This window comes from Talpa europaea (genome assembly GCF_964194135.1).
Source record: "Talpa europaea genome assembly, chromosome: 6".
NCBI classification, from domain to species: Eukaryota; Metazoa; Chordata; class Mammalia; order Eulipotyphla; family Talpidae; genus Talpa; species Talpa europaea.
In genome coordinates, this window is record NC_140072.1 from 54,896,602 (window position 1) to 54,920,630 (window position 24,029).

The window sequence follows — 24,029 nt, forward strand, 5'->3', positions numbered from 1 at the left end:
AAGGGCAGAGAAAATAAGAAAAATAGAAGTCAGAGAGATAGAAAATGAAATAGTTGAAATTAAAAAAAAAAAAATACAGCAGTAGAGCTCACCAGCAAAATCATTGAGGCTGAGGAACAAATCTGTGAGAAGACAGGGTAGTGGAAATCAATCAAAAAGATAAGCAGAAAGAAAAAAGATATAAGAAAAATTAAGACGGGCCTCCCCTGTGGTGCAGCAGGTTGAGCACAGCGCTGTGAAGCTGTCTGTAGTATCTGTAGTGGCGGTTCGATTCCTGGCCAGCCAGAGAGATACCCACATGGCACAGCAGACTTCTCCTGTCTCGCCCGCTGCTCCCCTCAGCCGAGTTTTCAGTCCATCTGCCTGTTCTGCTCCCCGCTCTGTCTCTGGTGAATCCTCTCACCCTCCCGCGCCTCTGGCCTGTACCCCAGCCCAGCTCTTGTATAAATAAATAAATCTTAAAAAAAAAAAAAATGAAGACAACATAAGAGACCAATGAGACAGCATCAAGAGGAACAACATACATATTATAAGAATTACAGACGAAGAGAGAAAAAAGAGCAGAAATCCTATTTGAAGAATAGTCAAGAACTTACCCAAGCTAGGGAAGGAAACAGACATTCAAATACAGGAAGTTCAAAGTATCCCATACACAATAAACCCAAACAGACCACAACAAGACAAGACAAATAATAATTTACAAGGAAAAAATTAAAAGAGAGAACCTAAAAGCAGCTATAGAAAAGTGGAGTCACCCTCATGAGGACACTCATCAGACTGTCAGAGGATTTCTCAACAGACACTTTGTAGCTCAGAAGGAAGTGGCAAGAAGTACTCAAAGCTTTAAATGAAAAAACTCAACCCATGAATTCTCTATCCAGCTTGGCTAACATTCAAAATTGAAGGAGTGATAAAGAACTTTACAAACAAACAGTGGAAGGACTATATCTCCTCTAAAGAGGTTTTGCAAAAAATATAAAAGGATCTATTTTAAAACAAAAACAAATCTCACTAGAAGCATTAAGTGCCCCAAAACAACAGAGAGGAAGTGAGTAAGAATGGAGTCTGATTGAATAAATCTAGGATTACCTTGCTTTCAATTTAAGGTAGCTTCTAAATATACAACCCTATGTATAAGCCTTATGGTAACCCTGGAGAAAAAAATAAAATAAAATGGGAGGCAACACTATACAAATGGGAGCTTTCAAAATATAAGAACAAGAGAAGAACAAACAGCAAAAAATCCAGACAATAACTAGTAAAATGACAAAACATGTATCAATAATTACCCTAAATGTCAATGCCTTGAATTCACAATTAAAAGCACAGAGTGCTACTGGATCAGAAAAACAAAATGTAACCTTCCATTGGCTCCAGGAGACAATCTGAACTCCAGAAATCAAACACAGACTCAAAGTAAAAGATTGGAAAATATTTCTACAAGTAAATAGAACCCTAAAAAGGGCAGATACAATCATACTTGTATCAGATAAATAGACTTCCAGCTAAAAAAAGGTGACAAGAGACAGGTATGGACGTGAAAATGGGTTCATCAGAAAGACATAACTTTCATGAACATGTACGCACCAAATGAAAGAGCACCAAAATACACATGGCAACAACTAAAAGACCTAAAAAGAGACACTGACAGCACAATAAAAGTGAGGAACTTCAACATCCCACTTACACCGGTGGACAGAAAATCAACATGGAAAGAACAGCCCTAAATGAGAAATTAGATCAGATGGATTTACTAGATATTCATAGAGTACTCTAACACCAAAAAAGTTGAGTAAAAAAATCATATAAGTTGCACATGGAACATTCTCAGGGATAGACCACACACTGGACTGCAGAACAATTGTCAGTAAATTTATGAAGACTGAAATCATTTTAAGTATCTTCTTTGATAACAATGGCATGAAACTAGAAATCAACCACAGAAAACAAGAAACAGCTCAAATATGTGGAAACTAAACAAAATGGTACTGAATGGGCTAATAAAAAAAAAATCAATAAATAAATTAAAAAATACCTGGAAACAAACAATGAAGACATAAAATGTCAAAAACTACGGGGTACTGGGCCTCCCCGGTGGCACAGCGGTTAAGCGCTGGGTTGCAAAGCTGCCCGCAGCCTCTGCGGCACCTGTTCGATCCCCAGCTGCTCCCCGGCCACCAGAGGAGGGTCCCACATGGCGCGCAGACCTCTCCTGCTGCCCGCTGCTCCCCTCAGCAGTGTGTTTCCTCAATCTGCCTGCTCTGCTACCCGCTCTGGCTCTGGTGAATTCTCTCACCCTCCTGCGCTTCTGACTGTACCCAGTGCATGTATAAACAGAACAAACAAACAAACAAATAAATAAATAAATAATATGCCTCTATTTAAAAAAAAAAAAAAGAAAAGAAAAACTACGGGGTACTTAAAGGCAGTGCTAACAGTGCTAACAGTTCATTATGGCAATGCAGGCCCACATGAACAAGAAAGAGCTCAAATAAATAAACTAACTTTGATATTAAGGTTCTAGGAAAACAAATGAAAATGAAAGTCACTAGAACAAAGGAAATAATAAAAATTACAGGGGAAGTAAATGAAAAATCAAGAAAACAAGCACAAAAGATCAATGAAACCAAAAGGAGTTCTCTGAAAAAATAAAATAGACAAACCTCTACAGAGGCTAAGAAAAATGAAAGAAAACTCCAATAAATAAAATCATAAATGAAAGAAGAACCACAGCTAACATGATACTTAATGGTGAAAAACTGCCAAAGTCTTTCTTGTAAGATGAGGTATAAGGAAAGTACGTACACTTTTCACCACTACTATTCAACACAGTTTTGGAAGTTCTAGTTAGAGGCTTTAGGCAAGAAAGACAAAAGGAATACAAATTGGTAAATAAGTAAAAGTATTTGCAAATGACATAACAGATACAGAAAACCCTGAAGACTGCACTAAAAAAAACTATTAGAAACAATAAGTCAGTACAGAAAAGTGGCAAGTTACAAAGTCAATATAAGAAAATCTGTAACATCCCTATATAAAACAACAAACTAAAAAAGAAATCAAGAAAACAATACCATTTTCAAATACATCAAAAAGAATTAAATACCTAAGAAGAAACTTAACAGAGAAGGTGAAAGACTATAAGGAAAATTATAAAATGTTATTAAAAGAGAAGACACAAAGAAATGTAAAGATACATTGTCAAATGGCCATCTTACCTAAAGCAATATAAAGATTCAAAGCAATTGCTATCAAAGTTTCAATGTCATTCACGAAAGGTATAGAGGAAACACTTCTGTAATCCATATGGAACCACAAAAGAGCTGAATAGTCAAAACAATGTGTGACTCAAAAAAAAAAAGAAGACTGGTGGCATCAAACACCTAGATTTCAAATTACACTACAAAGCTATAGTAATCAAACAGTAGAATATTGACATAAAGAGACACACTGACCAATGGAATAGAATTGAGAGTCCAGAAAGAAATCCACAATTACATGGACAGTTAATTTACCACAAAGGAGACACACATATAATACAGAGAAAAGAAAATCTCTTCAAAGAATGAAAAGACCACAATCTCAAAACATAAACAAAAATCAACTCAAAATGGATTAAAGACTTAGAGGTAAGACCTGAAATCACAAAATACATAGAAGGAAACAGACAAAAAACTCCATGACATTGATTTCAGTGATACCTTTGGGGACTTGACTCCATTGGCAAGTGACACAAAAGCAAAAATTAAAAAATGAATGACATCAAACTAAATTGTTTCTGCACAGCAAAGAAACCACAAAAAAAAAAGAAAAGAAAAGATACTAATGAGTGGTAGAATATACTACATCTTATACATCCACAAAGGCAGTAGCACACCCAGGAATTACAAAGAATTCATACACTCAACAGAAAGAAAGCAAATACCCCAATTTAAAAAATGGGTGGAAGAATTAAAGACACTTTTCCAAATGAGACATACAGAAAGCCAACAGGTACATGAAAATAGCTCAAAATTACTGGTCATCAGGAAAATGCAAATCAAAACAACAGTGAGGTACTACCTCACAGCTATAAGAATGGCCCATTACAAAAAGGACAGAAACAAGTGTTGGTGAATGAGAGCGATCAGACCATCCAATAGGTCACATATACCAACTTCAGCAGAACCTTTAAACAAAAATTAACTGAAGTAACTTATAAGACAATGGAATGGAATCTAAACAAAACATAAAAGGAAGCCATCAAAAAACAAAAAGAGGGGCCTCCCTGGAGGCCTAGGTGTTACATCTCAGTGCTGTTACTGTGACAGCCAGAGTTCAATCCCGGGCCAGGAAACTAATCCACATATGGTGCAGCAAACCTCTCCTGTCTCTCCTGCTGTGCTCCTTAGCAGTGTATTTCAGTAAATCTACCTGTCTCTGGTGAATCCTCTCACCCCCATACCTCTGGCCTACAACAAAATACTAGCAAATCAAATTCAACATTATATAGAAAGGATCATACACCATGATCAAGTGTGATTTATCTCAGAAAGCAAGGATAGTTTAATATATGTAAATCAATATAATACCTCATATAAACAAAAGCAAACATAAAAGTCATACGTAATGTTAATACACGCTGAGAAAGCATCTCATAAGATTCAACGCCCATTTCATAAAAACTCTAAACAAGATAGGAACAGAAGGAACCTACCTTAATATAATAAAGGCCATTTATCATAAGCCAAGTCAATACTATACCTATGGTGAAAAACTGAAACTTCCCCCTTAATATCAGGATCAAGACTAGAATACCTATTATTGCCACTCTGTTTAACTCAGTATTAGAAGTTTGGGCTAGAGCTATCAGACAGAATGAGAAAATATAGTGAATCTAAGTGTAAAAGAAGTGAAACTACCACTATTCACAGATGATATATACAGAAAATCCTAAAGACTCCATCAAAAAGTTATTAGAAACAATAGACAAATACAGCAAAATGGCAGGTTATAAAATCAACATACAAAAATCCATATCCTTTTTATATATAATGAAGAAAAAATTAAGAAAATAACTCCATTTATAATTGATTCAAAAAGAATTAAATACCTCAGAATCAACCTTACAAAGGAAGTAAAAGACCTATACAATGAGAACAAGACCTATACCTATACTAAAGGACATAGGTAACCAAAGGAGATGGAAGGATATCCCATACTCATGGATGAGGAGAAGCAATATAATCAAAATGACATCTTGCCTGAAGTGATATATAAATTTAATGCAATCTCCCATCAAAATACCAACAATATTTTTCAAAGAAACTGAACAAAAGCTATTGAAATTTATATGCAACAACAAAAGGCCTGAAACTGCAAAAGCAGTCCTTAAAAAATGGATAACCAGTTACCTGATTTCAAACATTAACGCAACAGTACTAAAAACAATATGGAGGGGGCCTCTTTAGTGGCGCAAGGGGTTAGGATGCAACCTATGAAGCTATCAGCAGCCACTGCAGCACGAGTTTAAACTCCGGCCAGGGAGCTACCCACATGGTGCAGCACACCTTTCCTGACTTGCCTGCTGCTCCCCTCAGCAGCGTATTTCAGTCCATCTGCCTGTTCTGTTCCCCACTGTCTCTGGTGAATCCTTTCATCTCCCACACCTCTGGCCTGTACCCCCAGTTCTTGTATGCATAAATAAATAAATCTTTAAAAAAATAATAAAAAATAAAAACAATATGGAATTGGTACAAAAATAGATACATGGATCAATGGACTAAAACTGAAAGCCCAGAAATAAATCCACGGATGTATCAATACCTAATCTATGATAACATAGTTATGACCATACAATGTGAAAAAGGCAGTCTCTTTAATAAATGGTGGGCACAAAAAACTGAAAAGTCACATATAAAATAATGAAATTGGATCACTCACTAACCACACACATAAAAATAAACTCTAAATGGATTAGAGATTTAGCTATAAGATCTACAACACTCTGAAGAGGAAATGCAAATGGCCAACAGGCATATGAAAAAATGTTCAACATCACTTGTCATCAGGAAAATGCAAATCAAAACTACCATGAGATACCATCTTACACCAGTGAGAATGGCACATATTAAAAAAACTAGCAACAACAAATGTTGGCGAGGGTGTGGAGAAAAAGGAACTCTTCTGCACTGTTGGTGGGAGTGCAAACTGGTCCAACCACTATGGAGAGCTGTGTGGAGATTTCTGGACCTACTAAACATAGAGCTTCCATATGATCCAGCAATTCCACTCCTAGGTATTTACCCAAAGGACACAGAAACATCAATTCCAAAGAACACCTGCACCCCTATGTTTATAGCAGCACTGTTTACAATAGCTAAGCTTTGGAAACAACCCAAATGCCCAAAAATAGATGACTGGATCAAGAAGATGTGGTACATATATACCATGGAATATTACTCAGCATTCAAAAAAGATAAACACATGCAATTTGCAGCAACATGGATGGCGCTGAAAGGGATCATGCTCAGCGAAATAAGCCAAAAGAAAAAGAAAAATACCGGATGGTTTCACTCATAGCAGGAATCTAGAAAACTTAAATAAGGGACCAGGAAAATGAATAACTATAAGAAAGTGAAAATCACAATCAACAAAAAACTATGAACCAGAGACACTTTTTGGGGGGCGGGGGGGGCGGGAGGGGAGGGATTGGGGTCAGAATGGGGGGGCTGCAATTGTATGGGGAATATAAAAATAAAATTTATTATTTAAAAAAAATCTACAACAATAAAATACACAGAAGAAAACACTGATAATACATTCCACGACATCAACAATAAAGATGTTTTTGGTAACTCAATCCCTATGACAACGGAAATAAAAAAAAATTAAAATTTGGGATTACCTCAAGCTAAAAAGATTTTCTATAGAAAAATAAATGATTGAAAAGACACCCTATTAGATGAGAGAAAATATTCACATAATACATAACTGATAAGGGATTAATATCCAAGATACAGCTAAAAATACAATTCAATAACAAAAAAATAAACCACCAAATTAATAAGCAGGCAGTCAATATGACAGTTCACCAAAGAGGATATTCAGAGGGCTAATAAACATATGGAAAAAATGTTCATCATCACTTCCAATGAGAGATGCAGGTAAAAACACAATGCCATCTCACAACTGAGAGAATGGCACATATTAAAAATAGCTCCAACAAGAAGTGCTAACAAGGATGCAGAAAAAAGGGGAATACTACTACACTGTTAGTTGGAGTGTAAACTGGCACAACCAATATGAAAAGCAAACCTGATTTACCTTAAAAAAAACCATGTGGGTTGCTTCCTAAGGGGGCCAGGGATCCAACTTGTGCTGCAGAGGCTGCAGATAGCATCACAGTGCTGTGCTGTGCTTAGCCCCTTGCACCACCAGGGAGGCCCTAGGACTATTTTCCTTTCTATGAAATGGTAACCTGTTGATGGGAATATACTGGACATTGAATGAGGACTAGAGGATTAAGAATGAAGATGTGGAAGAAGTTACCAGAGGAAACAAAGATTTCCAATCATTGTTGATAACCCGGTTAAAAGTTAGACCAAGAATTTCTAGTGATTCCAAACCACCATGCTGAACTAGTCTCAATAGAACTCAGAAATTTAGGTTTAGGAATTATGAGGAGAGGTGTTTGAAATGATCCATGTTGAAAGGTCTGGAACCAGCATAAGACAACACAGCAAAGGTTCTTGATCTCTTCCCTGACCCTTAAAGATTTATAAGGCCTATCACATTCCACTGGATTTAAACAGCTTCATGTCTTAGTTCAATCTCACTAACAAGACTTATAAGCTTAATCAATATCTTATACATCATCGTGGAGAGTATTTCTTCCTATATAGTGAGTTACATGAGAAAGTGAATCCAACATTGGTTGTCATTTGAGACTAGACTGAATAAAATTAACTAGTTCATAAATTTCTAGCAGGAAACAGATTAAAGTTTCCTTCAACAACTTAGAAAGCTTTTAGTATGTGAGTGAAGTTAAAAAAAAAAAAGCTTTAATATTCATTATATCACCTTAAAACTAGCTTTAATACAACATACCATTTATAAGTTCATGTATTCTGATTTTTTTTAAAGATTTATTTATTTATACATACAAGAGCTGGGGTACAGGTCAGAGGTGTGGGGGTGTGAGAGGATTCACCAGAGACAGAGCAGGGAACAGAACAGGCAGATGGACAGAAGAATGCTGCTGAGAGGAGCAACAGGCAAGTCAGAAGAGATCTGCTGCGCCATGTGGGTAGCTCTCTGGCAGGCCGGGGATCGAACTCGCCCTGCAGCAGCGGAGAGCTTCATGGGTTGTGTCTTAACCCCTTGTGCCACCAGGGAAGTGCCTATTCTGATTTCTTTAAAAAAAAAAAAAAAAAACACCTCTGGGGCCTCCCCTGGTGGCGCAGTGGTTGAAAGCTGGGCAGCGAAGCTGCCTGGAGCCTCTGCAGCACCGGTTTGCGGCAAGGGTCCCACATGGCGCGCAGAACTCTCCTGCCACGCCCGCTGCTGCCCTCAGCAGTGTATTTTGTCAGTCTGCCTATTCTGTTCCCCGCTCTGGCTCTGGTGAATTCTCTCACCCTCCCACGCTTCTGACTGTACCCAGTGCTTGTATAAATAAATAAATCTTAAAAAAAAAAAACAAAAAACCCTCTGAGGAAAAACCACTCAGGTTACAGCCCTTGCTGTAAAATGGAAGATTTTCTATTACACATAGCTCACTGTTAAATAATTTCTTTCACAATGGCAGTTATAAGAGTTAAAGTGGTCTAATAAACCATTCCTCCTCTAGACTTGAAGACAGAAATGTAAATATTAATAGCTGTATGCAATAAAAAGTCACTAACAAAATGAAAGTTAAGAGACTTCATCAACATGTGTGGTTCGAATTATGGTCTATACGTAGATGCCTTACAAGTTGCAATCCTCTGATCTCTGAAATCAAGCCCATAATCTTAACAACCATCCCAAGCAACCCCATCATCCTCCTACAACCCCCACACCCTCCAAAAACCTGCCATATCTCAGTATTTGGCACAACCTTTCCAGTAACCTGACACCTGAAAACTCCTTCTTGCCTCAAGGGCCTCTGCAACGATGGGATATGATATTTCATCTAATCCATATTAATGCAACAATAAGGTAAAATGAGTGTAGACATGTAGTTAGTTTATCTATTAATTTTGTTTTTAGAATTAATCCACTTTTCAGTATCCACTTAAAAATTTCCCTGTTCCAGGGCCTCCCCAGTGGTGCAGCGGTTGAGCGCTGGGTTGCGAAGCTGCCCGCGGCCTCTGCAGCGCCGGTTTGATGTAGCGCCAGTTCGATCCCAGGCCACCAGAGGAAGGTCCCACATGGCGTGCAGACCTCTCCTACCGCCCGCTGCTCCCCTCAGCAGTGTACCTCGGTCCTTCTGCCTGCTCTGCTCCCCGCTCTGGCTCTGATGAATTCTCTCACCCTCCCGCGCTTCTGACTGTACCCAGTGCTTGTATAAATAAATAAATAAACATTAAAAAAAAAAATTTCCCTGTTCCAAAACATCATCTTTTCCCTGGTGGTATTGCAGTGGCCTCCTAACTAGCACTCCTAACCTATTGTTGCAGGCTTCCCCTCTGCCCCAACCATCAAAACTGTTTTCCACTATGCTTTTGTAGCAAAGTGATCTTTCTGAAACACAAATTTTACCATAAACCCACTTATTTAAAATCTTTTCATTGACTTAATCAAAGCTCCAGGGATAAAGCCTCCCACAGAGCCTTGACTCTCTCTCTAACCAACAGTACCTTTCCATGTGCTTTTCCCTCAACAAAGGTTCTTTCCCCTACCCTTTGCCTAATCAATCTGTTGTCAGGTCTCAGCTGTCATGACTTCTTCAAGAAGGCTTTCCCCAGCTTCACTGACAAGGTCAGATTCTCTTAAACTATGCTTTCCAAACATATTAGCATATATCAGCTTTTCATTTATTTATGTGACCATTTAAATGGTCTGCCTACTGGGGCCTCCCTGGTGGCACAAGGGTTGGGACACAACCTATGAAGCAACCCGTAGCCACGAGTTCAATTCCCAGCCAGCCAGGGAGCTACCCACATGGGGCAGCAGACCTCTCCTCACTCGCCTGTTGCTTCCCTCAGCAGTATACTTCGGTCTATCTGCCTGTTCTGTTCCCCCCTCTGTCTCTGGTGAATACTCTCACCCTCCCCCACACACACCTTTGGCCTGTACCCCCAGCTGTTGTATGCATGAATAAATAAATCTTTAAAATAACATAAGAAAACAAAAATGGTCTGCCTCCTACTCTAGACTGCAAATACTAGAAAGTCAGACAAAAATATGTTGGGGTTTACCGAGGTTCCTTGGCATCCAGAACAATGTATGGCCCATGGTGAATGTGCAATAACATAATGTTCAATGAATTAAGTCCTCGCTGGAATATATACCAGGCAAAACAACAACTATTGCTCTCTGATGATCAAGTGTCTATAATATCATTGTCTAAAAGAACTTTCTGTAATGATGGGATTATTTTGTGTCTACATTGTCCAAAAGGGTGTTGCTAATGAGCACCTGAAAAGTGTTGGTACAACAGAGACACTGAATTTTAACTTCGACTAAGATGCAAAGACCACATGGGGGCTGACAACTACTGTAGTGAACAGCACAGGTGTACAGTCTTGTCTCAGTCTTTTCAATTTCTGTACTTTGCTTCACTTCTCATAGTTTACATCATGTCTCAAAAAGCAATAAAATCTAGTTTTCTTTTTGTCCCCACAATGTACCTTGCAAAGAATGGAAAACTTAATGAACGTCTGATCACTTGATATCTGAGTAGAGCACACCTCTTTTCGCCCTGAATTTTTTTTTTTTTTTTTTTTGAAAAGCGATAAACTAGAAGCGGTTCTTTTCAAATTGGTTTTCAGGAGAGCCAACCCTAAAATCAGCTCTTTCTCCTTACGCTTTCTAGTTTTCCACAGTTTGGAACTGCAGCGTGAGCCTTCTGCATTCCTAGACCTTCCTACCGGCGAAAAAACCTTTTAACGTTACACATGAGTTCAGGGAAGCACAAACGGCGAGAAGCCGCAGGAGATTAATCACGCAGTGTATACAAAGCACGCAGTTTCCCTCAAGGGGCGCCCAGCACTTCAGGCAAACTAATCTCTTAATTGTCTCGCCAACCAAATCGCCCAGGGCAACCACACTCTCCCGGCCTAAGCTACCCGTCCCCCTCCGTCAGCGCACGGTAAGCTCCACCTCCTCCCCAAAGCGGTTTACTACGGGTACTGAACTCTTGATGCAATTCAAAAGACCCGAGAAGTGAGAGAGAGTAAAGGGAAGTCTTTGAAATAAGAAAAAGAGAGTAAGACTGGAAGCAGACAGGCAGGCCAAGAGTCGGGACCCAGGAAGCCAGATGGCTCCGGCCAGCCCTTAAAAGTGCAATTACGGGCCTCCCTGGTGGCGCGAGGGGTTGAGCACAGCATTGTGAAGCTGTCCGCAGCCTCTGCAGCACGAGTTCGATCCCCGGCCGGCCAGGGAGCAACCCACATGGCGCGGCAGACCTCTCCTGTCTCGCCCGCTGCTCCCCTCAGCAATGTATTTCAGTTAGTCTGCCTCTTCTGTTCCCCGCTCTGTCTCTGGTGAATCCTCTCACCCCCCGCATCTCTGGCCTGTACCCCAGTTCGCGCAATTACTAGCCCGGGGCCGCGACAGGCGGCGCGCGAGAAGCGGGGCTGCGCGGGCGGGCGCTCAGGGGCTCCACGCACCCCCGACCCCTCCCGCCGGGCTCACCCTCTCCGGGCCGGGCCGCTCGCCCGCGAGGTAGCGATGCCTCGGAAGCGTCGGTGCAGTCAGAGTCCCGCTGGGCTGCGCCTCCAGCCAGGCCTTGGCCTCCTCGTCGTCCTCGTCGTCCGTACACTCCCGCGGCGGGGCTTCGCAGCCGCAGTCGGCGCCCAGCTCCAGGCCCTGCTCCTCCACGTCCTCCACCGTCACCACCTCGTCCTCGCCCAAGCTCCCCGCCTCCGGCTCCTCCTCCGCCTCCTCGACCTCCTCCACCTCCTCCTCCTCCTCCTCCAGCTCGCTGGGCCACGGCAGGTCCTCAGGCTCCATGTTGGTGTCTCGTTCTAGGAGGCTGAGGAGGAGGCGAGGGGAGGGGGAGGGAGGGGAGAGCGCCGGCCGGCGGTTGCTCCCGCGCGCAAGCGCAAAGGCTGCCGCTGCCTGGCGCGGGGCGCCGGACGGCGCGGCGGGCGGGGCTGGGAGTGAGCCCGCGCGTTGCTAAGGACGCCCCGCTGGGGTGGGCGGGAAGGCTGGAGATGGGGGGGGGGGGTTGGCGACGGACGACGCCACCACTTTGCCCCCGTCACCGGGTGGGATCTTACTCACAGTACTATAAGCTCACAATAAACCCGGGCTGGGCTCCTCTGGAGGAGGGGGGAATTTAGCCCTCGGCTGGGTTGAGCCAAAACTGAATTTTGCCCTTGCACTGAGGAAAGATCAGATCCCAGAACAAACCCATGCCAATTGAATTTGCAAATTATAATGTTTTTAAGATCAAGTACCTTCTATGTGACATAATGTAGACCCTAAGAGTGGAAAAGTCTCAGGGACAGAGGGGCCAGGTAAGAACTGAGGTCTGGTATCAGAAAGATGGAGGTTGAATGTATCGCTACACACTGTGTTGTGACTGAGCGTCTGTAAAATATAGACCATCTCATAGGAGATTGTGATAATTAAAGGATATGGCCAAAGTGAAGGATTTCATGTAGGTATTATTCGTTGATTATTGCTACAGTAACTCATAAAATGCTTACAGTTCTGTGAGCAAGTATTATTACCATTTAATATTTGAAGAGCCAAAGGCTCAGAAAAATAACGTGCCCCGAGGCTTTTACCTAGTTAAGTGACTGGCTGAGTCAATATCCTCCGAGATCTTCTGTAAGTGCAGTAATTTCCCTGACCCAGACCTATCAGCTAATAAAGGATAAAAGAGCAAAAATCTGCCAATAAAAGATATTTATACTGATAGTGCCTATGTTTGGGGGCTGGTTAGTGACTGTGAAATGCTTTAGAAATAGATTTCCTGGGCCTCCCCTGGTGGCGCAGTAGTTGAGCGCTGGGTTGCGAGGCTGCCCACAGTCTCCGAAGCGCCAGTTCGATCCCCCGCCACCAGCGAGGGTTCCCCCCCCCAAAAAAAAAAATAGATTTCCTGACCCCTTCACAAGCCCCTGGAAAATGAATGACAACTTAAAGAATCTTGATATGCTTTGTTATTACTTAAGGAAATAGCCATAATTAAAGTGGAGTTGAGCAAAAATTTCTCATGGTATTACCCACAATAGAAGAGATACATTGGCAATGATGTTGAACCAACATTGGTAGAATTTTAGGGGTATTGCCCAGGATATATATCCTATCTGCAAGTGACTCAACTCTGGCAAGACTAGCAAGGCAAAACATGAACTGTAGCCCAAAACCTCAGGTCTCCTTTGAACACCTCTAAATGGACTGGGAATACACTCAAGTACAACTCTCTTTAAAGTAGGTTGAGGCTTTTCCCACTAGAGAGGGCCTACTGTCATGGGGGTGGGGAGGTTGCTCATTTTGCACTTTTGACTTAAGAAGTCCCAGTGAATCCCTGCAGTAATAAGCACACACATTTCATTGATACCATTGTTAGGTAATTCTATAAAGCTTTACTATTTACTAAGAAACCCCAATATCTTTATCATCCACAAACTTTCAGGAAAAAGAAGAGAACTAATATAATTATAAAACTATCAAAACTCTCAGAAACGTGAACTTTCAAGGCTCAAAATACTTCCATCTGCCTTGATAGCAATAAAATCCCTTCTAAGGGTCCGACCCACAAGTTATCTCCTGAGTTGATAATGGGATATCATGTATTTAGGAACTACTTCCAGTGCTAGAGTCTTCCGCAGTACAAACTGATGACTAATTGTTGCAGGGGATCCATACAAAAAGTCCTATAAGGTATGTAGAACCTGCATTCCAAAGCACTCACTTAAACAACCTCTCCCTGCTCTGAAATCCAAAAATTTGGTCTTCTGACAAAATAGCTTTAAGAATTTTCATTTGTGGGCCTCCCTGGTGGCGCGAGGGGTTAAGACACAACCTATGAAGCTATCTGCAGCCTCTGCAGCATTAGTTCGATCCCCGGCCAGGGAGCTACCCACATGGTGCAGCAGACCTCTCCTGTCTCACCGCTGCTCCCTTCAGCAGTGTATTTCAGTCTGCCTGTTTACTCCCCACTTTGTCTCTGGTGAATCCTCTACCCCCTACACATATACCTCTGGCCTGTACCCCAGTTATTGTATGCATAAATAAATATTTTTTAAAAATTTCACTTGCACCTCAATGGAAAAGACCTTATCAGGCACTGTTAACAATTGGCCCAAAAGTAAAATTCCAAGGCATTGGGCAGCTTTTGCCCAAATCAAAGTTCAGACATACTTAGAGAGCTGACATTCATCTGATGTGCTGGGATAAAATCATACCTGTAGGGCCTGTGGAGAAAAAAAAAATAGAGTTTTCTCAGAGTTTCTCACGGTTTTTTTTTTGCCAAGGCCTTACAGCACAGGTGGCCTAATAGACAACATGTAGCCTTGAGATGTAGTCTGCATGTACAGAAAGTAGTAAATAGTATGTAACCTTGATGTGTAGTTCTCATGTGCATAAACACAGTAGGCTTAAACTTGGCCCTGTCCTGGCTTTGTCTATAAATCATATAAAAGTAAATAGAGCTCCTGGGTGGGTCACCCGCTGATGGGCTAGGGGCCACTGCTGCAAAGGGAGCCCAGGGGGCTGCCCCTGTTGGATGGGGCCACTGTTGCTACTGCTATTTCTGTTGCTGCCTTTGCTGCTGCTGCTACTGCTGCTGCTGCCAGGGATGAGGTGCCGTGGGAGCCCAAGGAGGATAAAGGGGGGGTCCACAGGGCCTGAGTGGCCTATCACCACCAAGAGCTGTCACTAGGCTGCTGTCGCTGTAGCCACTGGGTTGAACTGCTCTCACTGGAGAGATGATGCTGTTGCTACCTGTGTATCTCCTGCTGCCTTGTAAGAAAGACTTGTTCCTGCTCCCCACATAATGGCTTTGTGACCTGCTTTTTTGTCTGCCGCCATCAAGAACCTGGCAAACTTATAGCTAAGGCCCTATATATGGCAACGAGAATGGGTGCCACACAGACAAGTATGAGGGCCAACAAAACCACTTGTGAAAATGTTGAGATGCTTCTATATATTCATTGGTAGCTAACCAAAGCTCCAAGCACATTTCCCCTTTTACCTTCTGCTGCCTCAACCTGCCGCCAGAGGATCCAAAACCAAAGGGTTAATGCCTGCTTCAGTTTGAGCCTCTAATTTGCTTAGGTTATGCCCTTGTTTTTAAATATTTTCATATCACCATGGCCTGGGAATAAAGGGGAGATGAGGCACTATTTGAAGAAAGGGTCAGAACAAATGAATTGGGAAATTACTGTTAACTTGGATTTACTTGAAACCAGAGCTGATGAAGTTCTCAGTTTGTAAATCTGTTGGAGCTGTCCTAAGGGAAACCCAGGGAAAGAACAGAGCTCTGGTGAACCTTGAGCCAGAACATTCTAAGTGCGTGGGCCAGCATGGCAGAAGCAGGAGCCATCAAAGTAAGACCCCTGCCTGCAAAAGTCAACACAGGGGGTGGGGGAGGGGGGCCTTGGAACAGCAGGGTCAGCTGGGCTTCTCCCTCCAAAATATCCTTCTTTCAAATCCAGGACTTTAAAAGTCTAGGGCCTCCCCCTGGTGGTGCAGCGGTTGAGCCCTGGGCTGCAAAGCTGCCCGCAGCCTCTGCAGCGCCGGTTTGATCCCTGGCTGCTGGTGAGGGTCCCACATGGCAAGCAGACCTCTCCTGCCGCGCCCACTGCTCCCCTCAGTAGTGTATTTCATCAGTCTGCCTGTTCTGTTTCCCGCTCTGTCTCTGGTGAATCCTCTCACCCTCCCGCGCTTCTGACTATACCCAGTGCTTGTATAAATAAATAAATAAAATCTAAAAATAAAATAAAATAAAAGTCCAGGTCTTTATTTTAGATAGGAAAAGGGAGTATACATAGACAAATAACCTCAGATAGTCAGATTACAACATAGTGAATCAAATTATATCCCTCTTTTAGAACCTTTCGCCTCTGAATAAAATCCAAGGACTTAATCATGGCCCACACATGATCTGGTTCTTATTCAGATATGTCTAGATCTAAACTACTGCCATCCTTCTTGCTTGTCTCACTCATGTCACACTATCCTCCTGACTATCTTCAACATACAAAACCACTCCCACTTCAGGGCCCGTACACCTGCTGTTCCACCATCTAGAACCCATTTTCAGAGTCACTGCTTACTTTATCACTTTATCTCCCTCATAACCCAATACACCTACACACTTACCCATGCTTTATTACTCTTTTTTAGAACCAACATTTATTTGTTTAATTTCTGTCTCCTCCCAACAGGATGCAAGCTCCGCGAGAAAAGGGATTTTTGTCTGTTTTGCATACCACTGTATGCCAGGTATCTGACTTAAGAAGGTGTTTGGTCAACATTGTTGAATGAAATGGATGGAGATTGACTGGTCAAAAAATCCTGATTAGAACTTCAGGATAAATTTGGTTACACTGGTGCTAATAAAGGTGTCTATCTACTGAGGAACATTTAAATTCCTTTCCCAGATGACTTCTGGGGGTATTAGGTGGGAAGAAAGTGAAGTACATCACCAGGTGTTTGAGTGGGTGAATGGGGAGCTGATTATAACCTGCAGTTGACTCCTAGTGGCAAACTCTCCCTTCGGATGAGTCATTTCCACTGATGACTAAAATAATCCATTAATAGTTTAATTTTTATAATAATTTTATAGCAACCAGAAAAAATTATGAAATACAATATGTGACACATGGACAGAGAATTTTTGTTTTATATATGTATTGTCTGTATATATGATAAATTTAGTACATGATAAATCGCTAAGGACAACATGGAATATGCAATAAGTTTCTATTCCTATGAGTATAAAATTACTATCTCAACTCACTGATACCTTGATGGTTGCTACCATATTACTGGTTAACAGCTAGATGTTATTGTCAGTAACTAGGTCAAACTTATTTAAAGAAAGTCCTTACTGTTGAACTCACATATTGTATCCATCCCTGCAACGAGGTGCCCATTTAGGCACAGAACTTCACAGTTACTCCACTAGGTTCAATGAATCATTACATTTCTCTCCCCGATTATTAATTAGATTCTTACTTTTGCTCTATCTTGGGCTGATAATCAATTCCAAATATCCCATATTTATTCAAAGGTTTTTTGCTTGGGATACTCTCAGGTACCACATTCTGTTTCTTTTCTTTTCTTTTTTTAAGATTTATGTATTTTTTTAAATATATACTCAGCTATTTATTTTTTTTAGATTTATTTATTTATGCGTACAAGAACTGGGGTACAGGCCAGAGGTGTGGGGTGTGAGAGGACTCACCAGAGACAAAGTGGAGAACAGAACAGGCAGATTGACTGAAATACACTGCTGAGGGGAGCAGCGGGAGAGACAGGAGAAATCTGCTGCGCCATGTGGGTAGCTCCCTGGCCGGGGATCAAACTTGTGCTGCAGAGGCTGCAGACAGCTTCATAGGTTGCGTCTTAACCCCTTGTGCTACCAGGAGGGGCCCAAGATTTATGGATTTATGTATACAAGAACTGGGGTACAGGCCAGAGGTGCAGGGAATGAGAGGATTCACCAGAGACAGAGTGGGGAACAGAACTGGCAGTTTACTGAAATACACTGCTGAGGGGAGCAGCAGGTGAGACAGGAGAGGTCTGCTGGCCATGTGGGTCACCTCCTTGGCTGAGGATTGAACTCGTACTGCAGTGGATGCGGATAGCTTCATAATGCTGAGACTTAACCCCTTGCGTCACCAGGGAGGCCCTGTTTCACATAGTATTCTTTGGTTACATGCAACACAAATGACTCTAGTCAACTTAATTTAAAAATAAAGTTATTGGAAAGATATAATCTAGCTTACATATCATGGAGGATAACCTGCTACCTCTTGTTCTCCAATCCTGTTAAAATGATTGTCATCAATGTATGAAATCAAAGTCCATAAAGACAAAATTATGACCATGCTTTTTCTTTTATTTTTTCCTTTAAAATATGACCCAATGCTAAACCAAAGTAGCCTTGAGTTAAAAGAACAGTTTTACAAATGATCTTCCACTTGAAAGCAATTGTCTTTTCTGTGCATTGTTTATTGGGAGAGAGAAAAAAATGAAATTTCAAGATCAATAGCAGCAGCATACCAGTTACTAAGAGCTGGGTTGATTTTTATCTAGTAAGTTATTACATTTGAATCAGCAACTGCAATTCAACTTACTACATGATGATCCAATGAAATTTTCCAAGACACACACTAACCAGGTGAGTGACATGGTGATAAGAATCATCACTTAAAAATATTTCCAGTTTTTGATGGTGCCAAAAGAGGAATCACCAAGAAGTTTCGTTGGGTCTTTTCTACCATAACAGACATGATTTCATAGGTCAGAAAGCAATGTATATTTTTCAGCCTATAACTGAATGTCTGTACTCCAACTTTAAATTCAAGAATTGGGAAAATAAATTCAGGATGGATTTGAAGATCCGTTGGACAACAGTGAGAATAGTAACCAAAATTTCATCACCTAGCTCTCATATTTATATACATTTGGCTAAATTTGACTCAGTCAGTAACTAATAATTCCAGAGTATTCTGGGTGTTTCTCTTTCCTGGGGCTTAGTTACCATGGTAACTCCCCTCTGGAGAAGTCTAGGAATAGGAATTACTGTATGTATCTAAATTACCTGAGTCCTCATTCTAAGGTTCCTGATTTCTCCTTTACTTGCGGGGTTTGTGGACATTGAACTGACTCAGAAATGGAAAAAATTAAGAGGCAATGGCTCTTAATTGTGATGGCTTGAGTCATGACTCTTTTTGTAAGCCTTAAGTTTCCTCCCTTGAATTATACAGTGTAGTAGAACCTTAATGGACCATCTATTTTAACAGTGAGTGGGGTCAGATTGGGGTCAGAATGGGGCATGTGCAGTTGTATGGGGGAATATAAAAATAAAATTTATTATTAAAAAAAAAAAAGTTTCTTATGGTCCGAATTAGTCTCATTACCTCTCTGGCCCTGCTGGTTATTGTGATAGCCATGCTTACCTTTCTTCTTTGGTTAAGTGCTACTCTGTGGCCTCTGTTACTCTGGGATATGATGTTCTCCATTGAAATCAAGGAATATATTTCAATAGAAATTCTCACCTCATCCCCAGCCTACAGAGAACAGCTACTATGGTTCCCTTTAAAGATACAGGGTTTTGGGCCTCCCTGGTGGTGCAGGGATTAAAGAAACAGCGCTGTCAAGTTACTGCCAGCCACGGCAATATGAGTTTGATCCCTGGCGAGGGAGCGAACCCACATGGCGCAGCAGACCTCTCCTGTCTCACCCGCTGCTCCCCTCAGCAGTGTATTTCAGTCAGTCTGCCGTTCTGCTCCCCACTCTGTCTCTGGTGAATCCTCTCACCCCATCCCCCATACCTCTGGCCCAGTTCTTCTATGCATAAATAAATAAATCTTTAAAAAAGAAAAAGATACAGGGTCTTTCTCATCAGCGTATTTTTCTGTGTTATAATCAAGCCTTCCTAGAGCCTTCTAATCTCTGAGACATCATAAGTTATTTAATTAGGGAGGATGAGTGATAAATCCACATTTAATAAATTCACTCCAAAATACCAAAGTCTGCTGACCACACCTTAGGGAAGAACTTCTATAATGTCAAAAAAATTAACAGGGATGTAAAATAATCATACTTAATTTAAAATAATACCTAATTCTTTGGATTTCTCTGTATCATATCAAAGAGTTTTGGTTATCCCAACTCCATGTAGCACAAGTCACGTAAGATTTCAATCAACTAAGCAAGCAGTTCAACTCTCTAAAATTAAATAAATTTAGGCCAATGTAAAACTCTGTTTTTAATCTCTTGAACTCCATATCCACATATATTACTCATGTCTTGTTGAAATAAATTAGCAAGACCTTGCAATTCTTTTGCCAAACAACAATTAACTTCGTAATTGATCCCCTGGGACATGAGACAAATGACTTTATTTATAAGTCTGGATATAATGACAGAGGACAGGAAGGCCATTAGGGTCATTGATATCTAGTAGGAAGAAACAATCTCCATAATGTTACGTGAAGGCCTTTAAGCATATCAGGAATAGGCAAATTAGATGAAGGTAGGCAGGGGGACTTCTTCTGCTATTAAAATAGACTCAGTGGGAATTCAGGTATTTGATATCAAGCAGATCCTCCCAAATTTCCCCATTCCAGTTCACATGGAAACTCCTTTTCCCAGTCAATTCCCTAACTTTTAGATCAGACAAGATTACGGGCTCAATTTATATTAATCCAGCAACCAAGTTAACCTCAGTTATATGGGACTGCATCAAAAGATGCTTTTTTAAAAAACATTTATTTATAAGAACTGGGGTACAGGTCAGAGTTGTGGGGGGGTGAGAGGATTCACCAGAGAGTGAGGAACCGAACAGGCAGCCTGACTGAAATTCACTGCTGAGGGGAGCAGAGGGCGCGGCAGGAGAGGTCTGCTGTGCCATGTGGGTAGCTCCCTCGCTGGCCAGGGGTCAGCACTGCAGACTGCTGATATTTTCACAGTGCTGCGCTTAACCCATTGAGCCACCAGGGCGGCCCCTCAAAAGATGCCTTAAAGGTTATCACAGGAACTCCCCAGTTTTCTAACTACAACTTGAAACAATTTGAAACCCTAAGAATTTCATTTTCTTACTTGAGACATAGCCTTTATAGTCCTTGCAATCCTCACAGCTCTATTTCAGCAGTCATTTTGATCATTAAGACATAACCTTCAATATGTACTTCACTCCAGGTAACCACAGGTGATAGATGAAGTAATTGTTCATTACTGTGCACCAGCCATCATGAACCATGCCAGCAACCCATTCTTTGATGTCAAACAGATCATCAGAGCTTTCAACTGTGACCAGATCAGATAACTAATCCCATTTTCTCATTTAATTGCTATACTATTGTCTATAATCACAACAAGCATTGGTCAGAGTTACTTGCTTTAAGCAACAGGAACTGTATTGTTTGCTTTAATAGAGAAAAAATTGGGCCCCCTGGTGGCGCAGGGGGTTAAGCACAGTACTGTGAAAGCTATCTGCAGCCTCTGCAGCACAAGTTTGATCCCCTGCCCGCCAGGAAATAACACATATGGCGCAGCAGACCTCTATTGTCTTGCCCACTGCTCCCCTCAGAAGTGTATTTCAGTAAGTCTGTTCCCTACTCTGTCTCTAGTGAATCCTGTCATCCTCCACACCTCTGGCCTGTATCCCAAACAAACAACAACAACAAAAAACCAAAACCAACAACCAAAAAAAAAAAAAAAAAAAAAAAAGGAGGAAAAATTATTACAGAATATTGTCTTAAGAATTCCCAGGAAATCTGGCATGATAATGCAGTTAAACCTCACAACGGAAGGTCCCAATGAAAATCCCCACTGCTACCACTACCTTTTATGGACATGTAGAGGTTAGGAATAAAACAGTAGGAAGGAAGTCCCCCCCAAAATCAAATGTTTCCACCAAGTGATATGTACCTAACCCCTTTTAGCTTCTAACCCTGAATATGTGTATTTACTTGAATTAACAATTCAAAGTCTGGTATGTTGTTTTAGCTCTCCATTCTCTGTTCTATCAGAAAGCATGTGAAAAGGCAGATGCAATGGATATTGAATGACCCAATTTTCATTTCTGCAGAAATCAGAAACATTTTTTTTTCCTAATGGAAACAAAAATACTCACATGTAAGGATCTACATGAAGATTTTTGTTTATTACTAATCATTTGTAGCAGCAAAAATCCATAAACAAAGTAAAGGCCAAGCTCAAAATACATGATTGAATTAATTATAGTCCATATACATCTTTGAGTGCTGTTACTAAAATGAAGGAAATGGAGAGATTTTTTTTCAGGATATTACTGACTGAGAAAACCAAGATGAAAAAATGTGTACTATGAGATCTTGTTTTGTTTAAAAATTAAAGAAAGCCATGTATAATGCATATGTGTATATGATTTTCTGAATGTAATAAAAATTGAAAAATACAACTAGGTTTAGAATGCGGGTTATCAAAGGAGATAGAGAGAGATGTGTGAGGGAAGGAAGGTCTATGCCAAGGAGGGAAGAAAAAGAGAAAGAAGTTTCAAATGTATTTGAAAACTGCATAATGGATTCTGGGAAGGTGGCAATGGTAGCATCAGCACAGTTTTTCAATCTTCACAAACCTTCACGTAAAAACAGCAAGACAACTAAGATAGCAAAACCAAAGCACATGGAAAATGATTACAACTAGGGTTGTCCAATTTAGCAAATATAATTACAGGATGTCCAGTTAAATTTTAATTTCAGAGAACAATGAATAATTTTTAATATAGTTATGTAACAAATATTGAACGGAACTAGAAAGGCTAGACCTAAATAAGGGAGGGGAACTATGCCAAAAAATCCCAGAAAGCAAACGACCGTGTTGTTGAACACTACGCAAAATCAACAGAAGAGGGAGCTCTATGAAATTAGAAAAGCTTCCCTGAACTCGATCTTATTTTAAGCCCAGGAAAACTAATTTCACACATAAAAAATAGAAGAGTATCAAAATCAAATGCCACACAAAATTATTATAAGAAACAAAGGTAATAAGGAGCAGAATAATATCCCAAAGGATACCAAAAGTAGAGGAATTCGCTGAACTGCACCAGGTATTCAAGTAACAAAATGCAGATGGTGGAAAACTATGTAACAAAAGGCCTGTAAGCAAAAGAAAGGCTGCAAGGGAAACCTACAGACCTAAAGATACTCGCAAGATATTATTTTTAAATGGGCAAGCGTAAACTACAATATCTAGGAATGCACATTTAGGTGATAAAACTAAAAGAAAAAGGTCAAGGAGTGGTCACTAAAAAAGTCAGGATGGTGGGTACTTATGCAAGAAGGGACTGACTTGTGGTTGGGATGAAAGACATGGAATGGGACTTGTGGCATGGCTGGAAAAGTCGTATTTTTTTAATCTGGATGGTGCTCACCTTAAAATTCATTACATCATATATGTTATTTTTTAAAAGATTTATTTATTTATGCATACAAGAACTAGGGTACAGGCCAGAGGTGGGGGGGGGGACTGGTGTGTGCGTGTGAGAGGGTTCAGTAGCGACAGAGGGTAACTGAACGGGCAGATTGACTGAATTACACTGCTCAGGGGAGCAGCAGGAGAGACAGGAGAGTTCTGCTGTGCCATGTGGGTTGCTCTCCGGCTGGGGATCGAACCATGCTGCAGTGGCTGCGGAGAGCTTATTAGGTTGCGTCTTAACCCATTGCGCCACTAGGGAGGCCCCCATATATGTTATTTGTATGATGCTCTGTGATGGTATTTTACAACAAAAATTTTTTAAATTCCGATGCTTCAGTCATATCCCAGACCTATTAAACTGAGGTCTCTGCCCTCATGACCTAATCCTAATACCACTACATTGAGAGTTAGGATTTCAATGTATGAATTTTGGGTGAACACAAACATTCAGATTATACACACATATAACTGACTAAGTTGTCTAGATTATAGAAGGAACTCTTAGAATGAAAAATATGACAGGGCCTCCCCTGGTGGCGCAGGCAATTGAGCACAGCGCTGTGAAGCTGTCCGCAGCCTCTGCAGCGCGGGTTTGATCCCCGCCGGCTGGCAGGGTCCCACATGGTAAGCAGACCTCTCCTGTCTTGCCCACTGCTCCCCTCAGCAGTGTACCTCGGTCAATCTGCCTGTTCTGTTCCCCACTCTGTCTCTAGTGAATTGTCTCACTCTCTCGCATATCTGGTCTGTACCCTGGTTCTTGT

At 41.1% G+C, this 24,029-nt stretch overlaps 1 protein-coding gene across 1 annotated transcript in view; it reads right to left on the minus strand.

Moving 5' to 3' along the window:
- ALMS1 (ALMS1 centrosome and basal body associated protein) overlaps window positions 1-12,135 on the minus strand; it is a gene marked incomplete at both ends in the record, with an annotated part of 137,681 nt that extends 125,546 nt beyond the window's left edge. Inside the window, 2 exon segments of the mRNA XM_084234837.1 lie at window positions 10,988-11,047; window positions 11,818-12,135. Of these exon segments, the coding sequence (XP_084090963.1) occupies window positions 10,988-11,047; window positions 11,818-12,135 (378 nt within the window).
- Between the last annotated feature and the right edge of the window lie 11,894 nt (window positions 12,136-24,029).